The sequence below is a fragment of the Macrosteles quadrilineatus genome, unplaced genomic scaffold, assembly GCF_028750875.1.
Source record: "Macrosteles quadrilineatus isolate MER2022 unplaced genomic scaffold, UCM_ALF_1.0 Scaffold_9__3_contigs__length_116548681, whole genome shotgun sequence".
NCBI classification, from domain to species: Eukaryota; Metazoa; Arthropoda; class Insecta; order Hemiptera; family Cicadellidae; genus Macrosteles; species Macrosteles quadrilineatus.
The window spans coordinates 24,044,463-24,063,044 of record NW_026542602.1 but is presented as its reverse complement, the minus strand read 5'-3'; the positions used below and the strand labels follow the sequence as shown (position 1 = coordinate 24,063,044).

General features: G+C 34.3%; 1 protein-coding gene across 2 annotated transcripts in view; it reads right to left on the bottom strand.

The window, feature by feature from the left end:
- The window catches only part of LOC129002232 (integrin beta-PS-like), a 41,916-nt gene that overhangs the window by 21,524 nt on the left and 1,810 nt on the right, over positions 1-18,582 (bottom strand). For both annotated transcript variants that reach the window (XM_054429884.1, XM_054429883.1), the window contains exons 2-3: positions 962-1,108; positions 164-434 (exon numbers count right to left, since the gene is read on the bottom strand). In XM_054429884.1, the coding sequence (XP_054285859.1) occupies positions 164-434; positions 962-1,108 (418 nt within the window). The remainder of the gene's footprint in view (positions 1-163; positions 435-961; positions 1,109-18,582) is intronic.

Below are 18,582 nucleotides of genomic sequence, written 5' to 3'. Positions count from 1 at the left end.
GAATCAATGATGCCTTAGTATTCCTAGATTATTGTACACTCAACTAAATCACGTTATGCAATATTTAACAAATTGCAAGAAAGCAATGTTTGTTAAAAACAGGCTAAAAATATAGAGTCTAAATTTTATGCATTATGGGCTCAATCTCATTACAGAAACTCACTTATCCTCAGCTTCAAGTTGACTTGTTGGGGTGAGATCTGGACAGCATCTTGATGGCTCTGTGAGCTTGAGCTGGAGCTAGAGCTAGAACTTGAGCTAGATGAGCTGTATGAGCTGTAGTTGGTGTACATTGAGTGATGTTTGCCCTTGCTCAGCGCTCTCTGCTGTATCGATGTGTACTCGTTGTCAGGGTTGACTACATACGCCTCGTCACACTGCTCTAACAGGTTGGAACCTGGCTGGAAGCATCGTTTTCTATTGTCGTCAAAGCCCTGCAACAAAACACCCACAAGATTTGTATTAATCTCAACTTTCAATCAATCCAATCGTTCATGTCCATTTGATGACAGTTAATCCAGTAAACTCAGCACCCAATACTCCTACGATTATTATTATTACTGTGGTTTTTCTACCCCTATCAGCTATTCTGATGACAAGCTATTGTGCTAAGTGGACTATTGCAGTTAGAACATAATGCTACTTATAGACATAAGGTGGGGCTTTTATACCTGACGACTGAGGCTTCAAACATTAGCTTAAAACCAGTCAGTCAATCAGCACTACAACCAAGATTTTTTTAAGTCATATATATTTTCTTCAACAAGTTAAACTCGTGTGTTAGAAATATTATGGCGTGGTAAATTCATTATCTACAAATGGGAAATAAACTAAATCGTACCATAATGCCTCAGTTTAATTGTTTGCCTTTTTTCTCAATAACTTGGCACACTTCTGATGTTGTTGGGAAAACTAAAATAATTCATATTTCTTATCCGTAGTTTGACAGGATAGAGTTTACCGTGGGCTGTGAGCACCAGGCGCAGGTAGGAGTCTGTATACACTCGTGGCAGGTCTGCTTCACTGTACAAGGGTTCTGTGTTAGCTTCTCTGCTTGCTGTGCCGCCGCAGAGCCCAGCACAAACAAGAGCCACAGTCTAACCTCCATCTGTAAACAATAAACATCATGTCATGTGGAGTGTATTGGGTCAAACAGAATACATTATGTCATGCAACATACATCATGACTTTGGCCATACAATGCATCAGGTAGTATAGAATATGTTTGGACATATTGAATACATTGTCTCTTACAGAATACATTGTGTGATGTAGAAAATATTGTGTATAACGGAATTTTTAAAGAGGTTGGCAGCCTTTATTGACCTGGTATTTGCCTTAATACACAAACCTGAGAATGAAGCCTTTTAAGCATGAAGCAAGTCTGAAGTGAAGTGAAGCCTGTACAGAAGAAGAATGAAAAGTACAGAAAAATATTAGCATTGGCTGTAGCAGGATTTAAACAATCAATGAATAAATTCTTCCAGACAGTGACACACACTTGGATGCATTTTAAATTGCTATGGATGCATGGTGAGTGTGAGGATGTAGTGAGATGATCTGCTGCTACTTCGCTGCCATAAATTTGCAGTCCATCGCGCTCCTAGGCTCTCTTTTCGACTTTTAGGTTAGGTTTGTTCGTAACCTTATGAGCCTCCAATTGTGAACACAACATGTCCTGATGTATAAGCTTAAGACTGTCAGACGAAATACAATGATCTACCAGAGCTGCCAATGCAAATGTAGGACAACCCACACAAGGCAACACATGTGACATCCACATCGGCCAGCAGACTGGAATCAACGGCTGGACTTTCCAAATCTTATTTTAAGACCAAATGGTACTTGTGTTATTTTTAGTTTTATAGAAAATGAAAGTGTTTTATTGGTAACAATAAATAAACCCTTGAAGAATAAGCTACTCAAACCCCTCGAGTGATTGTGGATATGCCGGTGAACAAACCAAAGCAACTTTGCATCTAAGTCCGCGACAACAACCACTTAAATGCCTACTTTAGAATTTGTTCACTTTTTATTCTTTGTTGGTATGCTTAGATTATATTGTTGATGATTTTCTTTAATGGGAGAATGTTTATGCACATTCTCTCATTGTGAGTTAGAGTTAATGGATATGTTAAATAGGCAACTTTTTTTGATACGGTAACTGAAACATGATTGTGGTTTGTTCCTAAATTATATTCTTTATGGTATTAGTTCTACAATAGACATAGCAAGGTAAAGGGCAATATTGTTACAATATTGCTTATGGTTCAGTGATGAATTTTGAAATCTACAATGAGCGATTTGGGGAAGGGTCTCCTTGTACCATATCATCACAAGTAGGCATATTTGAACTGACAAATATGAGTGAAGGATGGGTATTGAATGGAGTGAGATAACATTTGTAGCTTTGTTACTAAACAAGATCAGCGTTTTCATTAGTCATCATTCAGTAGTTACTTTTTCATGTAATTTTTTTGTTAAGAATACATAGCAATTTTGCTTAATACATAGTATACCGGTTATCTTTATTTTGGTTTTTTGAAATTAATCTTTTAACTGATGAAGTTCTCCTTATTATATCCACCCACACACACACACACACACACACACACACATATATATATATATATATATATTTTTGGGGGGGGGGAGAAAATGTTAAGAACAGATTTGTTATATTCCAAAATTGATGAGGATATTATTTTTAAGATTTGACCTCTTTTCAATATATTTAATACAACACTACGAATATAGTGGTTTAAACTGTTTACAAGACATTCACATACAATTTGTATAACATGCTCGGGGTACTCAGGTACAGTATGAGGAGTGCCATACCTTGTCAGGCCATATAGGGAAGACATGACCTTGACTACCAAACTGCCGTCTGGCTTGTCAGTGGGTCACCGCTTGCAGCCACAGTCTCAGTGTGAAACTACCACTTACTGTATCAATGACGATTTTCTCAATTATTCAGTGTGTTGACTCCATTGCCATTGTTTATGTTATTTGTAGGTGAACTGTCCCAGCTCTGGTCTAGTCTGACATCTAACATTGTTTGACCTTTTATATTGTCATTGATTGATAGCCCTATGGTGTTACTCACTACCAGAATTGACATTGTTTAGGATTGAACCAGCAAACCTTGGATTTCAGGCTTCTCAAACAAATACACTGATTTACAAACATAGGAATGACAAGATTTATTAATAATACTGTACTAACTTGAATTAATTTTTTCCCCCTAAAGTTACCTGACAAAGTGGGCTCCTTGGACTGATTATAGCATGCAAAGTAGCTAATTGCTACATTTACTACTTTTGCCACACTCATTTTTTTGCTGCACCCCAGTATTCAAACCAAACAACACAAAACAGTGTGCTTTTATTAGGCACGTAATATGTGTATCGGTACCCATAAAAATAAGTTGGCAACACTTAAAGATAATACTACTACAATTAGCTGCGTTTCCCATTTCGTTCAACACTTGGATCTAACCTAATCTAAAAACGTGTTGCCATAGTGTTTGAAAGACTAATTACTTATATGCTTTATAAATTTCCACAACATAACTGATGGAACATTGTGATTGTCTGCTGCTGGCCCACAAATAAGGAACTGTGTCTATTCTATGGTAGGCTATCACCTAGTATTATTATTAATTTCCATAGGCAATGTGTAATAGTAATGTAGCCATAGTAATGTAGCCTATTTCCTTTAATCAATGTCATTATGATATAATAAACACACCATCACTTAATTTGACACTATGTCCTATTCCATCTATTGTATTTGATTCAATAATTTGTGTGGCAGTTTAAAATTTGATTTTATCAATATGTTCAATAAAGTTATTTGTTCACCCTGTAACAAAATTGCAGAGAATATATATATAAATTCAAATTTATTTTAAAAATTGAAATCTTACTACACATTGTAGTCTGCTGTAGAACAAAGAATAATATTACATTAAATTTTGCAAGTTTGTTTAAACCTAATTATGATAATTGTTATATAGGTGGTTTCTTATAATATTAATAGAAAATTTTATGGCTGTTAAAGATATTAAATATAGCACTTCATTTTCCAAATTGAATTTCTTCCAAAATTTCTCAACTTGTTGAGGAATTGTTCCTCTTGATCCAATGAGTAGTCCATATACTTCGAATTTTGATATTTTATATTTCTCTGAATAATAGGAGATAGTGTTCTTATAAATATTTACTTTTTCTTCATGGACTTTGCTGTACCTACATCGCTGAGCTATAGTTGTGGACAGGGTAACTCCGGACCAGGAAAAGGAGACCTACCTGCCTCGGCTATTGTAGAGTCGCCCGACCAACCGACCCTATAATGTCGCTTGGCTGCGCTCAACGAAAACAACAACTAGATACCCAATACCATAAACTTAAGTTAATTTATTTACACAAATTATTAATATTGATTATCATATAATGTTTTGTTTTAAAATGTCGATCATTTTGATACTAAATTTGTTGTAAATCGGCCAATTTTGACCATTTGTGCCGCCAAACTAGTTTTTCTTTCAAAAACTAATTTTTAACAAACAATGAAAATTGAATATAATTTACATCAAAGTGTGAGCAAATGGAGGAATAACAAAATGCGTATGTATGAATGTATTAACATTTTATTATATCATAACCAAAATAAATAGATCGTTTGAATACAAATTTGAAAACATAATTTTAATCAGTAACTTGATTAACTGTACAATATTTCTACTGATTCTAAATTTATAAAAATGCAAAGGCACAGAGTACGAAAAAAACAACACGGCATAAATTAAAACATAGAACACAGTGTGAAAGTTGTAGCTAAAATTTAACTAATACTAAATAGGCATACCGCATGTGAAATATAATATAAAATTAAGCAACATAGAAAATGTGATTCTAAAATGATAACGACAAAAATCAACACGACATTAATTAAAACATAGAGCACAGTGTGAAAGTTGTAGCTAAAATTTAACTAATACTAAATAGGCATACTGCATGTGAAATATAATATAAAATTAAGCAACATAGAAAAAAAAGATCGACATTTTAAAACAAAACATTATATGATAATCAATATTAATAATTTTTGTAGACAAATTAACTTAAGTTTATGGTATTGGGTATCTAGTTGTTGTTTTCGTTGAGCGCAGCCAAGCGACATTAATTAGGGTCGGTCGGTCGGGCAACTCCACAATAGCCGAGGCAGGTAGGTCTCCTTTTCCTGGTCCGGAGTTACCCTGTCCACAACTATAGTCAATAAAGGGTGTGGCATGCAAATGCCAATAAATTTTAATGTTTGCTTCCTCTTATCATAACCACATATTTTTAGGGAATTGAAGTTTAGCATCACAAAAGCTTTCATTGTAATTAATTATTTTATAAATAATTGATAATTAAATTGATTGACTATATTGATTTCATTGGAGGAAGCTTAATTCAGAAAAAGTTATATTCACCTAGGAAATGTATAGACCTACAGTAATTTGTAACTTTCTACATAGCTATAGTGTAAGCAATAGAAAAGTAAGAACAATGAAACATTCAATGGTTCACTTAAGAGGTGTCTAGAACCAGTTGCCGGTGTCTAGAGTAAATTCTATTTGTTGTATTCCCATCCGTTCTCTTTTTATTCTTGCCAAATTTTACTACAGAGATCACGCTCTATGCTATGTGGCCATCGTTTTCGGGCTCTTCCTTGCTCGATATTAGTACATTTCCACTCCAACATACCAGAGCTAAAAGTGCATAGTTGTCCCATGAGCTTGAATCATCTGTATCTTACTTATCTGGGGGTAAGCTCTATATCACAGAGTTACTGCATTATTTGCTAAAATCCTTGGCATTAGCAATTGGCAAGATTTGCATTCAGGGCTCTAGGACTGCCTAGCCATGTCCATCAAGTGTATTAATATAATATTTATCTAACTACATTAACAATTAAATATTTTACTTTCTTATATACAGGGCTAGTGATATGATATTATGTCAAGCGAAAATCAGTTTTCAATGTTTTCAACTCAATTTATTTCTGAACCCTAATAATAAACTAAACATTTATTACATACTGAGATGAGGCTTTGCTAATAAACATTTCCAAGAGTCCTAGCAGAGGGGCAATGACGTAACAGCCAAGTCTATAGCAGGGCTGACTCAAGCTTATGTTACTGACTCACATTATAACTTAAGCAAAATATTCATCCATGCGTAGTCATTCATTTTACTCCAGTCTTATTCCTCTCCATGGTTTGGTAAGACTTTGATTCCTAAAAGTTTTTAGCAAAGTCCAGATTATTTAAATATTGTTTGTTTATAAACTTTACATATTTACTGTAAAAAGGATTACAATAGATTTTTACTATTTTAGAAATAGGCTTAGTGCACCAGTAATTGATCACCACCCGGTATGGCCGTTTTGTATATAAAAAGCACCATATTAAGCTTTTTGTTTTACCAATTGTATCACAAACCGAGCATGATTGGAAAATACCATGTATAATATTTTTTTAGGACTATGATACACATGAATTTATTGAATACAGATTTTTGAAAACCTTCACAAAATCACGAAAAGAACAGCAATACATAATGAGTTTTACAGTTACATTATGAGACACAGCTGTAAACGTATTTATTGAACAGAATAAAACAAATGATTGTTACTTTAGAAACATAAAATAAAAGTACCGAGGGACTGAGCCTTGTTCAGAATCGTTGAAACAATAAAAATTGTAAACAGACATTTTATCATTTCTATAAATATTTTCTATAACTTTTTTCCCGTACATCAAGTAATCTATGGTGTAGTCCTTGCTCAATAGTTACAACTAATGGTTTTCCCTTTGTACCGTATTTTGTAATTTGCTTGTAGGCCTACTGTGGATGACTTGTTATAAACACATGTGACAGGTCTTTTGTTTACATCTTTCTTGTTATTTTGTTAAACCAACATAGTTACTTGGCAGCTCATAAGGCCAATGTTAAATTTTAAAATGAGTTGTGTAGCGAAATAAGAATTTTCCTGAGGTAGTGGATGTCGTCAATCAGGTTTTTAGGCCCATAAGTCTCTAATTCCAAAATTTAATTAAAATCCATACGCTGGATTTCAAGATATATATTACAGACTGACAAACAGACATAGCTCGTATTAGGATTACTAGGTCTTTTATCATATAACTTAAAATTAATTAAGTTAAACTGATTAAAAAACAAAATAAAATAAATATACTGTGTAGTAGTAAGTTACTTTAATAGTAACGAATAACACCATAAAATACAAATATTTGTATATAATCAAGGATATTTTTGGTAACAGAGTTTTTGAGGGATCACGGATGTTGATGTTAACAATGAACAGATAACCTCCAACTCCAGGATCAAAAGTCAGGCATGTCTTACATTCCTACTTCCAGATGAGTCCCACACATGTTGACTTCAATTGTTCCCTCTCCCTCTACATTCTCCATCTCTCTCAGTCAGACTGCCCCTCCCCTCCCCTACTACAACACCATCTGGTTCACATTGCCACTCAAACCATGATTGAAAATGCACATTTTTGTTAATAATGTTATACCTAGTATAATAATAAATAGGCCTATAATGATTGTTTAAAAACTTTTTTTAACACAGCAGAGGTTTCTTGAAAAACATTTACAAGGTGCATGCTCGCTAAAGATATCATTCCTAAATCTCATACATTTGTCAACTTTGATTTAAAATTTTTGGCACTGGCAATTTTTCCAACAATAAATGGGTAGCCTACTAATTTCTTATTCAATATACAGTACAAAATAGACCTACTATGAAACACCTATAGTGCATGGCTACCTAAATATCACAGAAAAATAAGTCAAAGTCATCTTTAATGTCACAAAATGGGTTTTTTACCATGCTCTGGCACAGCTAGACAAAACAGGTGACATTGTCAAATTATACTAAAATAAACTGGCCTATGGTAAATACATACTAACAAAAACAAAAAATTCACGTTGATTTCTCTTCAAGAAACTAATAAATACTAGCCTATAACATTCTTTCCAACAAAAATTCAACCATTTCTAGGAAAATAATTTATGTTGGTGCACACTATCAAAGGCCTTGGATAGATCACAGACTACTGACCCATCCAAGCTCTGTGTTATTGAATTTACAAAATGATCCACAGTGGAAGTGGTACTGTACTTCGAATTTTCTAAAACCAAACTGTCCAATATAATAAGTTATTAGATTCTAGAATATAGGGCATTTGATTGAATGCAACTTTTTCAAAAATCTTTAAAAAAAGCTAAACCTATGCTTGAAAATATTTTTGAGAGTAAACTGTAACTTTAATTTGGGCTTGATTCACTTATGGCCAATCAATCTAATTCAGCAAATTATCTTTAACGAGAGGTCGTCCAGTGGTCGAAACTCGACCAAAAATATGTAATGTACTCACTTATCTATTTTCACCCCACACTGTAAATAAAACATGTGATTGGAGTTTCCTCCATTTGTTTTGATTTTCTGTTTATATTTCGTTGTTATTTCGTAACCAGCATAGCAACGCATAAGATCCATGTTAATTTTTCAAATTTTTAAACTCATTTTTTGTGCTTATCTTTGAGCCTATTTAAATTTATAAAGGGATTCTGCACACCTACAGGAAAATAGCTTTCCAACGGTATGCGTAGATTTTCCCTACGATTCACACGAGCTGAGAAAAAAGGTTTTAAAGAAACATGCTTGCCTATTAATATATAGATTGGTGTAATTGAGTCAGATACAGCAACAGTTCTACAAACCGAATCGCTTACATTTAGAATGTTTTAAATTTCATTGATAAGTGTAAATACCCTCACCACAGCAAACCTGAAGACTAAGTGGATTCCCATTTGCCTGATTGGGTTAACACTAAAATTTCTCTTTTAAAATATCACACATTTATTCCCTATTTAAATAGCATTAGTTTAACAAGTATACTTAGGTTTAATGCAACAAGGAGGGTAAAATGTGTTTTTTTTATGTTACCGTAATTATTTTATATGAAATAAATGCATTTTCCGAATTTCATCAAAACATGTGATCATGAACTAGCAAACTATAAAAGTTGTCTTATTCTCCATAAGAATAACATGGAAATTTAAATTTAGGCTACAATTTTTTTAATTTCCTTCATATTCACTAGGCGCATAATAACGCTTCAATATATTAAATTATTAGTTATTTAAGCTTTAAAAAATGGTTTGGAAAGAAATTGCTAAATTTTATGTTTTTACCGGGGTAAAAAATGGGGAAACCAATTTTGAAAAATCCTGAAAAATGCTACAGTAGTCGGAGTTACGGCGGACTAGAGCATTGAATAGTTCCTTCAAATCATCCATCATGGGGAATTTCCATGACTTTCCATGACCTTTTGCCTATTTCCATGACTTTCAATGACCAGAATTGTTTTCCATGACTTTCCATGACTATCCCTGACCCCCGTAAAACCCCCCATAAACCCCTATTCCTATAGTCCGATCATGCTGGTTCGCGAACTCATTCAAATAAACGTAGGTTTACATGTTTATACCAAATTTCTCCGTATTAGGAAACAAAGTTTGAAACACAATAATACAGAATATATACTACAGGTATATATAGTCAATGATACTACCTAAGAAGCATTCAAAAATTGCAAAGAGTGCAAATTTACTGATTTTGTTTCTCAATAAAATTATATAATTTTTCAGTCACTCAGTTCATTGAATTGCGTAAATTCAAATTTTAAGAAAAAAACTGGCTAAATAGAGTTTTGACAATCACACAGAGGAGTAGTGTGTTTTCTAAACAAACTCCACAGAACCTTGCTCCTATGCATGTTCTCATTTTCTCATCTTGTAATTTAGTAGGCTACATAAATAATAGCAGAATTATGTGTTCTTCACACTAAGCAAAGAATCTACAGCTATTACAAACTGTGACAGTTTAAAGTCACAACATAATGAGAGTTTAAGACATAGCCAGGGAGGGGCTCTTATCAAACCTGGGTTTTCGACACGGGCTCAGTTGCTCAATAGGACAAACAGAACAAATACCGTACACTGCTAAACACACAGCAACCTTATCAGCTGCAACAGGAAAATGACAACAAACTTGATCTTAAAATCAAAATTTTTCAACAGTTCCTTGTAAGAATACAACCTTGGTTGCAGTAACTATTTTCTATTTATCTGTCAAAGTATTATTTACGGTAGGGCCTACATTATAATCTAAATATTTCCTGATTTTTTCTGCTTTGTTATTTTTAGTTTCTAGTTCCTGTTCTCATCACATACCACAATTTCTCTGTCTTGCTTGTATCATATTTGTTGATAATATTGTTACCACTATTCTCTAGCTTCACAATTGTCAGTCACTACATTGTTATTGTTTTTCCTCTTGTTAATTTAATGCTGTTAATTTATTTATATTAATTTATTGTTAGTTAAATTATTGTTATTTACCAAGTTATAGCGAATTTCCCTATAGGGAAAAGTACCTAGCTATTACCGAGGTGGCAAGGTAAGACCTGGAGCCAGGGCCGATAAAATTTTTCATTTTGATGTCCCTAGAGGCCAAAAACACTATTCCTTCATATTTATATATATATTATATTATATATACGTCCGTGAACGCAATAACTTGAGTAACTTTTGTCTGAATTAGTGATTTAGATTAAATTTGGTTTAAAGGTATAAGGCTGGATAAACTTAAATGAGTTCGCGAACCTGCATGATCAAACTTTGGGAACAGAGGTTTACGGAATGAAAATTAGTTAATCTTATTTTTGACCCTCAAAACACGTAATTTCCCAATTTCTCTCTAAACCATTTTAAAGAACTTAAAAAAAAATAATAATAATTCGGTATGTCAAAGTCTTTTTGTAAGGTTATTGGTTACGGAGAAAATTTAAAAAATAGCAAATTAAAAATTGTCATGTTACAGTAGGCCTATTGTTATGGAAAATATTGTAAAATGTTGTAGTTTGCTTGTTGAAGAAAATATATTGATCAAACTTGGCAATTTTTTTTACTAAGCTACTCATATTTTACTCATAGGTTTGCTGCAGCGGGGGTATTTTTTTTAACTCTTGATATGTCTAGCTTTGTTATTTATTGTTATCTCTGGTTAATGTCAAACTGTTCTACTTCACTATAGGTATCATTGCATATCACTTTTTGTAATTTCATGTATGTATTGGCAATTTGCCGTAGGGAATAAATATATTTACTATTTTTTATTGCCTTATAATGTGTTGCTGAAGACCATTTAATAAGTACGGTAGGCAAAGAATCCATAGGAACAGATATAGTTTGACTGACTCAACATGAGAGGTGAAAGAGAAGGACAATATAAACATAAACAATAATATATAATAAAAACCAAACCTGCTAGTCTTGTAGCATGTATAAAAGATTTTGCAACTATAAACAAGCAAGTGAAAATTTCAGTACAAACCATATGAGCCCCTCATTGAATAATAGAAAAAAAGTCAAATACACTACACATGTCACATTCCACTGTTGACAATGGTCCAATCAAAAGACAGATAATTAGGACAGTTATTGTGTGGCAGAACAATGCGGGAGACTAACACCCTCCCTTCCTGTCCAGTCTAATGTGGCAATTATCTGGGTGAATCATCATTAAGTGTCTGTCTGATACAGGGTTGGTACTTCAAGATGTTTATCAGAAAATGCATCCTTTCTTTCCTTCAGACAATAATCCTTGTGGAAAATCATAACGATATAATAGCCTAGTTCAGTTTTATGATGATTGCTTAGCAAAGGCACAATCAAAATGCATCACTACAATATAAGGTAAAATGTGGTCAATACAAAGCTTGAAGTAAGTCCAAAAACCCCAATAACTTAGATAAACAAAGAATCAAAATACAAATAACAGTCCATACAGGCATTAAGTATCTGATGATAAAAATGTACTCTAAACAAAAAAATAACCCATTATTCAAGAATTAGGCCTACCACATTCAAAAAATCAGTGTATTAATTAATTTAATGAAGAATTTAGATTATCAGTTTGTATTACTCATCAATTGACTATGACGGTTTACAGTAGTGGAACCAACACTAACCAAAGGATTTGATGTTGTAAAGGCATCATATGCACTATGCAGGTGTAAGTGTGTGAGTACCCGGGTTGGGTGTGTGGGTGCTGACCGGGTGGGAAGGTGGGCACCCGTGGGTTCAACCTGTTCACCCACACACACACACTCTGACACATCCCATTCAACCTATCTGTCTGGTACATGCTCACAACCTGGGCAGAGAATTTAATTTTTACTTCACATTTTTAATACAGTAGGCCTACTGTAAAACTGTTATGTTCTAACAAAGTGAAATAATTAACATTCGAAGAAGAGTAGTTTTTATACTAGTAATTTTAATTTCTCGGCCCGTTACAGGGTAAAAATACTAGGCTACTGGTACTGTAATATGTTGTGTACCAAGTATAACTATTGACATTCAACTGTATCTCCTGATACAGGATCAAAGCACAAGCGTTTTGGTTTTAAAAATCAGACACATGTCAATCAATCAATTATCAATTATCAATCATTAAGATGGGGACGACACTTAGGTGCCAGCAATCAGATCCTAGTCAAGCATTAAGGATATGAGAATTAACACTTCACCGTGTTTTATATAGTTCCTACCTAAGAAGGTAATAGGAGTTATGAAAAATAAAACACAGTCAAGACAGTTTTAAACAAAAATTTAGAACAATAAGGGCTTTAAAAGAATAATTCTGGTTCCTAAACTTTATTGCAATACTTTTGGATTCTAACAATTTTTAAAACCCAATTCTTTCACATAAATTTACAGTTACAGAAATGCACATCACCAAAAGAACCTGCCTTTAACATATTATTTACATCGTGACACAATTTTTGCAACTAATAGATTAGTCATTTTTGTGGCTGGTTTGAAAATAAAAAAATAAATAACTTCAAAAAAGCTCATGAAGCTGAATCCTAGCAATAATCCTAACAATCCTCCGCAATTGGCGACTGTGTCCCTCATATCTGAGACTCTTACTCGGGAGATTACATTGAATTGATCAACATTGAAATACACTGACAGGCGAGCTAAGTCATCGTATTGTGTATTATTTTTAAGCTTAATAGATGCAAAAATATTTTTTACTTTGCCAAATTTTTGAAAGCTACTCTCTAATTCAAAGTTCAGCCAAGTACAGCCAGGAATGCAGTAGCAATCTCTTCTAACATCTGATATATCCTCTCTTTCATTCAAAATGGTATCGCTTACATTATCATATATGCTCTGTAAACATCTTAGTGAGGAATCTGTACAGTAAGGGTATCCATATCTTCCTATTATTCGGAGAGCATTGAAGGGCATACATCCACAGATACGCATTGACGTCTTAGTGAAGCACTCCACCTGACACGCAGACTCGCTGTAAGAATTAAAATATTCCAATTGTATCTCATCTTGAAATAAACACTCTCTGTCCGTTATATCAACAGATCTTAAACTCTCATCTGCAGATATTAAGAATGGTGTCAATTTGATATGAGAATGCTCACCAGTCGGAATACGCATGAAAGCTTCGGTCTCAGAAAACCCTTCGGGCGAGTGAACAAAAGCCTTAAAGCCTGAGTACGGACCAGAACATTGTTCTTGCCACTCCTCTCTATGATCCGCAATATCAAATGTCAATCCACCTGCAATTCCTCTTACTCTAGATCTAAATGGACGTAGTAGAGAGTTATGTCTCAGTTCCTGTGGATAGCCTTTCTCTAGGTCCCAGTAGAGTAGGTTTTCATCATAGGAAATCTCCCCCGGCATCGGTCTGTAATGTCTAACTACAATCTCCCCTGGCAGACTGTTGAATACATAACATAACCCGTAACTGGTAACAATTGGTTTAAATAACCGGCAACAATCTGTTTTCTTACTTCGCCAATAACAGTTATTGATCAATTTTTGGCAGGGTATCGCTGCATCGAATAAAAAGTCGAAAAACTCTTCGTCAATGGTAATATTGACCTCATCTGCAAAGGTATGGATATTTTCCAAGCAAACAAATTTGCTGAAATACCTGAATTTGTTATTGTACTTTTTACTGTCTAAATCATAAAAAGACTTCCGCACAGGGTTGTTAGAACATACCAGCACAGCTGGAAATGGAATTTTTGCGATAGATAAGCTCCTTGGCTCAAATACTAACTGAAATTCATTGTTCATGCTAGTCAAATAAGCATTTTTCACAACTATTACACTTAAACTTAAACAAGTAACAAATATCCCCAGCCATAGAAACCTTTCATGCCTTGGAATCGATGCAAGTCTGATATATCGAAGCCCATGAAGAGAACTACACTGACAGTATTCATCCAACAGCTTATAAAAGTAAAATAAAATAGAAGTATTTTCTTTCTTATTTGATTTCACTTTTTCATGATATCTTCTCACGATTCTAGTAGAAGGAAATGTATCTTTATTATTGATGCCAAGGTTTTTAAAATCAGATAAATAAAGCATTTTCAATAATGTTGACAACTAAGTTTTCCCGAAAGCTTTAAAAAAGTAGCTGGATAAGTAAACTTCACTTAATTGTTGTGCATTGGTATGTTATCAGCGCTCTAGCTTCTAGAACAAGCTAAACATACGACATATGTGGCGGTATGCATAGGCTATTTTTTATCAATAACAACTCACACTTGAGCATTTATACACTACAAAGTTCAGATGAAAACAGTAGGTAAGAACTAAAACTTTGAAAATTTTTGAAACTATATACTGTAGGCTCATTTTACCACTAAACAATACGTAAGAATGAAGTTTTACTTTGTTAACTGTGGGAATGGTGGGAATCTCAATTATATAGTTTGTGACCCGGACAATTCTTGGTTGAAGATGGTTTTGGTTCAGTGATCTGAATAAAGGTAAATTGAGCTGTTATTGAAGCATCAAATTGTCATATTGTGATGTTAAAGAGCGTTCATTTGTAACAGTTTTTCTGTAAGTAGTTTCACTTGTAATATGTAGTCTTTTAAAATCAGTAATTCTGGTGCTTTGCCCAAAAACAATAATAAGATGCTTTAAGAAGAGCAACATGCCTACTTCAAACCGTTTAATGGTATTTATTTACCATGTGCCTCCAAACAAACTTTTAATTTTGATATCTTACTTCATAGTTTTTTACCTCCTGAATCCAAATAAAGGGACCTCCCTTTATTTTTCACCGCTGATTATTATTAAATAACTTCTTGATCAGCATTGTACGTGTTATTAAATTTACGGAAAGTAAATAAAAGAAACGTCTTATAACACCTAAAACATATATTTACGCTTATACTGTTACTCACAAGACGGTAAATATACAAAAAAGATGGTAAGTTGTGATCGATTATGATTGGACACTTCAATCATCATCAGACCTAATAGGCGAATGTGGGCCCAAATCGTATATAGGCCCGGCATTGCGAATAGACCCAATTCTATTCGCCTATTGGGTATGATGATGATTGGAGTGTCCAATCGAAATCGATCACCACTTATAATAATCGCACCAAGTGTTTGTAACAGCACCATTTTATTAGGCTATGTAATTTCTAAACGGCAAAATATACCTAAATCAATAAAATATAAAAATAAGATACTGGTAACAATAATAAATTACATTTAATGTGTAGGTAAACTCAACTTGTTTTATAATTGATTTTCCTTTAAGCCTATAATAATTAGACATAATCCTCAATAATAAAATGACAAGACAGTATGGTTTCTTAAGTAAAATAGTAGAAGTAGGCTAAGTTTGAACATAGCAAACACATGGCAGCTGTTATAAACTTAAGACCAAGAAGGCAATGAGGAACAAGATTACAAATTCCTACACCCCTCCTTAATCTTGATCCTTCATTGAGGTAATACCAAGGTCGGTCAGGAAACCATCATGCTTGATTTTGCCAAGTGATTTGGTCAAAATGTCAGCTACCATACTGGAAGTTGGAACATAATTTAGCACAACTAGTTTTCTCTTGATTATGTCCCTGACAAATAGCTGTTTACGAATTATATGTTTAGTCTTGTCATTCACACGTCTTGTCTCTTCAGTAAAATCTTTATTGCTGGCATTGTTTCACAATTCAAATTTACATGCTTAAGAAATATTCCTAGCTCTTCCAACAAGTGCTTCAGAAACATTACTTCCTTGCATGTCTGAACCATTGCTACATACTCTGACTCTGTTGAGGAATTTGTCATGCATCTCTGTTTCTTACTACCCCAAGACACAGGTCCTCCACACAGTTTAAAAACATATCCAGTAAAACTTTTCCCATCAAAGTTGTTTCCATGACTGGCATCAACAAAACCATTTAGAGGTTCTTCATCAGCTGTGAATGTAATACAATAAGATTTTGTTCTCTTTAACTACCTTAAAAAACGTTTGGCGCATACTTAAAGTGCTCCTCAGAATGACAGGTGTTATACTGACTCAATTACATCACACTAAAAGTGATACCGTACCGGTATTAGGTCTTGTACTCACTGACAAATACATAAGACTGCCTATCAGCTCTTGATACTGCAAGTTGTTACTGCTTACCTCTGGCTTTTTAGGGTCTAGCCTTTCTTCCATAGATTTGTTGGCAGGATTACAGTCAATCATATCAAATCGTATCAAAATTGTCTCAATGTAAGCTGTTTGATCAATTCTCAGGATATAATTTTGCTTAGTTATTCTCATGCCTAGTACATTTTTAGCATCACCAAGATCCTTGATTTCAAAATATCCTTTTAACTGTAGTCCTATACATTTGATTTTTACAAAGCTATAATAGGTAGCAAGTTTGCCTTGTGTAAACAGTGCAAAGATACACGGGTTCTAACTCTAGTTGTGTAAACCCCATTTCTTGCAATACAATTTCACATTTTTCATTCCACACTTTCGATGCCTGCTTTTTAAAACCATATATGGCCTTTTTACCTAACTTTTTTTCTGAGTAATTTTTTACAAAACCCTCCGGTTGACGTATTTTCCTTCCTTCAACTCTTCATTAAAAAAACGCATGTTACACATCTAGGTTATCAATGGAGGATAAGTTGAACCTAAAAGCTAGTGCAAACAAAACTCTCAAACTTTCAAATCTTACCACTGGCGAGAAAGTATCCTCATAGTCAACACCATATTTTTGCGTAAAATCCTTTGCTATCAGTCTTGCCTTATGCTTCACAATCACTCCATTACGGTCTTTTTTAATTATATACCACCCACTTACATTTTACATCATTTTGACCTTGAGGTAGATCAACAAGAGTCCATGTGTTATTCTTAATCAACGAGGTATACTCCTCCTCCATAGTATACTTCCACAAATTCTTATTCGGATCTTCTACTGCCTCTTGATAACTACTTGGCTCTAGATCCTCACGGGTAACTATGTAGGTAACAAAATCAGGAAACATTATTAGGTTTTCTAACTCTTAGAGGGTACCTACCACCAACATTAATTTTAACACCTTCCTCTTCATTTCTCAAATCCCCTTCAGTAGATTCTTCAGTTCCAACATCGCCATCATCTTGCACAATGTTAATACCTACTTATTGAGAATGAAGCTCTCCTCTTCTGCCTCAGGATTCCTGTACGGTTCATCGAGTTTGGGGGTCTGGATGCCTACCTACTATGGTCTCGACTGGTTGTACAGTTTCACCACCTCTATTTTCTTCACCACCATTATTTTCTTCACGAACATTGTAAAATGTTTTCAAAAAACTTTACATCTCTAGAATAAATCACTCTACGGGGAGACTTAGGGTCGACTAATTTGTAACCTTTGACATCCTCCCCACTGTAACCTACAAAAATGTGAGGAACACTCTTATAGTTCAATTTGGTCCTTCTCTCCTTAGGATTATGCACATAGCCTATGCAACCAAAACTCTAAGGTGACTGCAGGCCCACTTTTATAAACGGGCAGCAAGGGCGCCGGAGGTTTGAGGGCGGCCCTGGGTGACTGAGGTCCACTTTCGATCCAGTCCATTTCTCCTGTGGAGCGACTCCAAAAACAGCTTTTATAGGACTTCGGTGTATAAGATAAATAGCTACCTCCACAGCATACTGCAGTAGCCTAACCCTTGCTCAAATTTGAGTCACTTAGCATGCTTCTAGCCTTTGCGACCTCATTCTGATCAGGAATGGGGTATGTTACACTTCCATATCTGTTGAAGCACTTAACAACCGAATGAGTAATATTGATTGTTTAATTCGATAGGCCTATATCGTTTGGTTAGTAAGGTAAGGTTTTTTTACAAGGCAAAACACTTTAATGCTTTATTAGGCCTAATTAATTTTGACATGGAAAAATAATAAAACATTTACTATTTAAATTAATAAATAACTGGTACTCCAGCCCCATCTTCAAACTCTCTAAGGGTCCTCCACTTCTTCCTTGTCCTCGTTAGACACATGCTGTTGGCCCTTAACGTCGCACAGATGGTTTTTACCCTTATCCAGTTCATCACTAAACTGTAAGGTTTCTTCCATTTTTCTGTTAGGCGTTCTGCC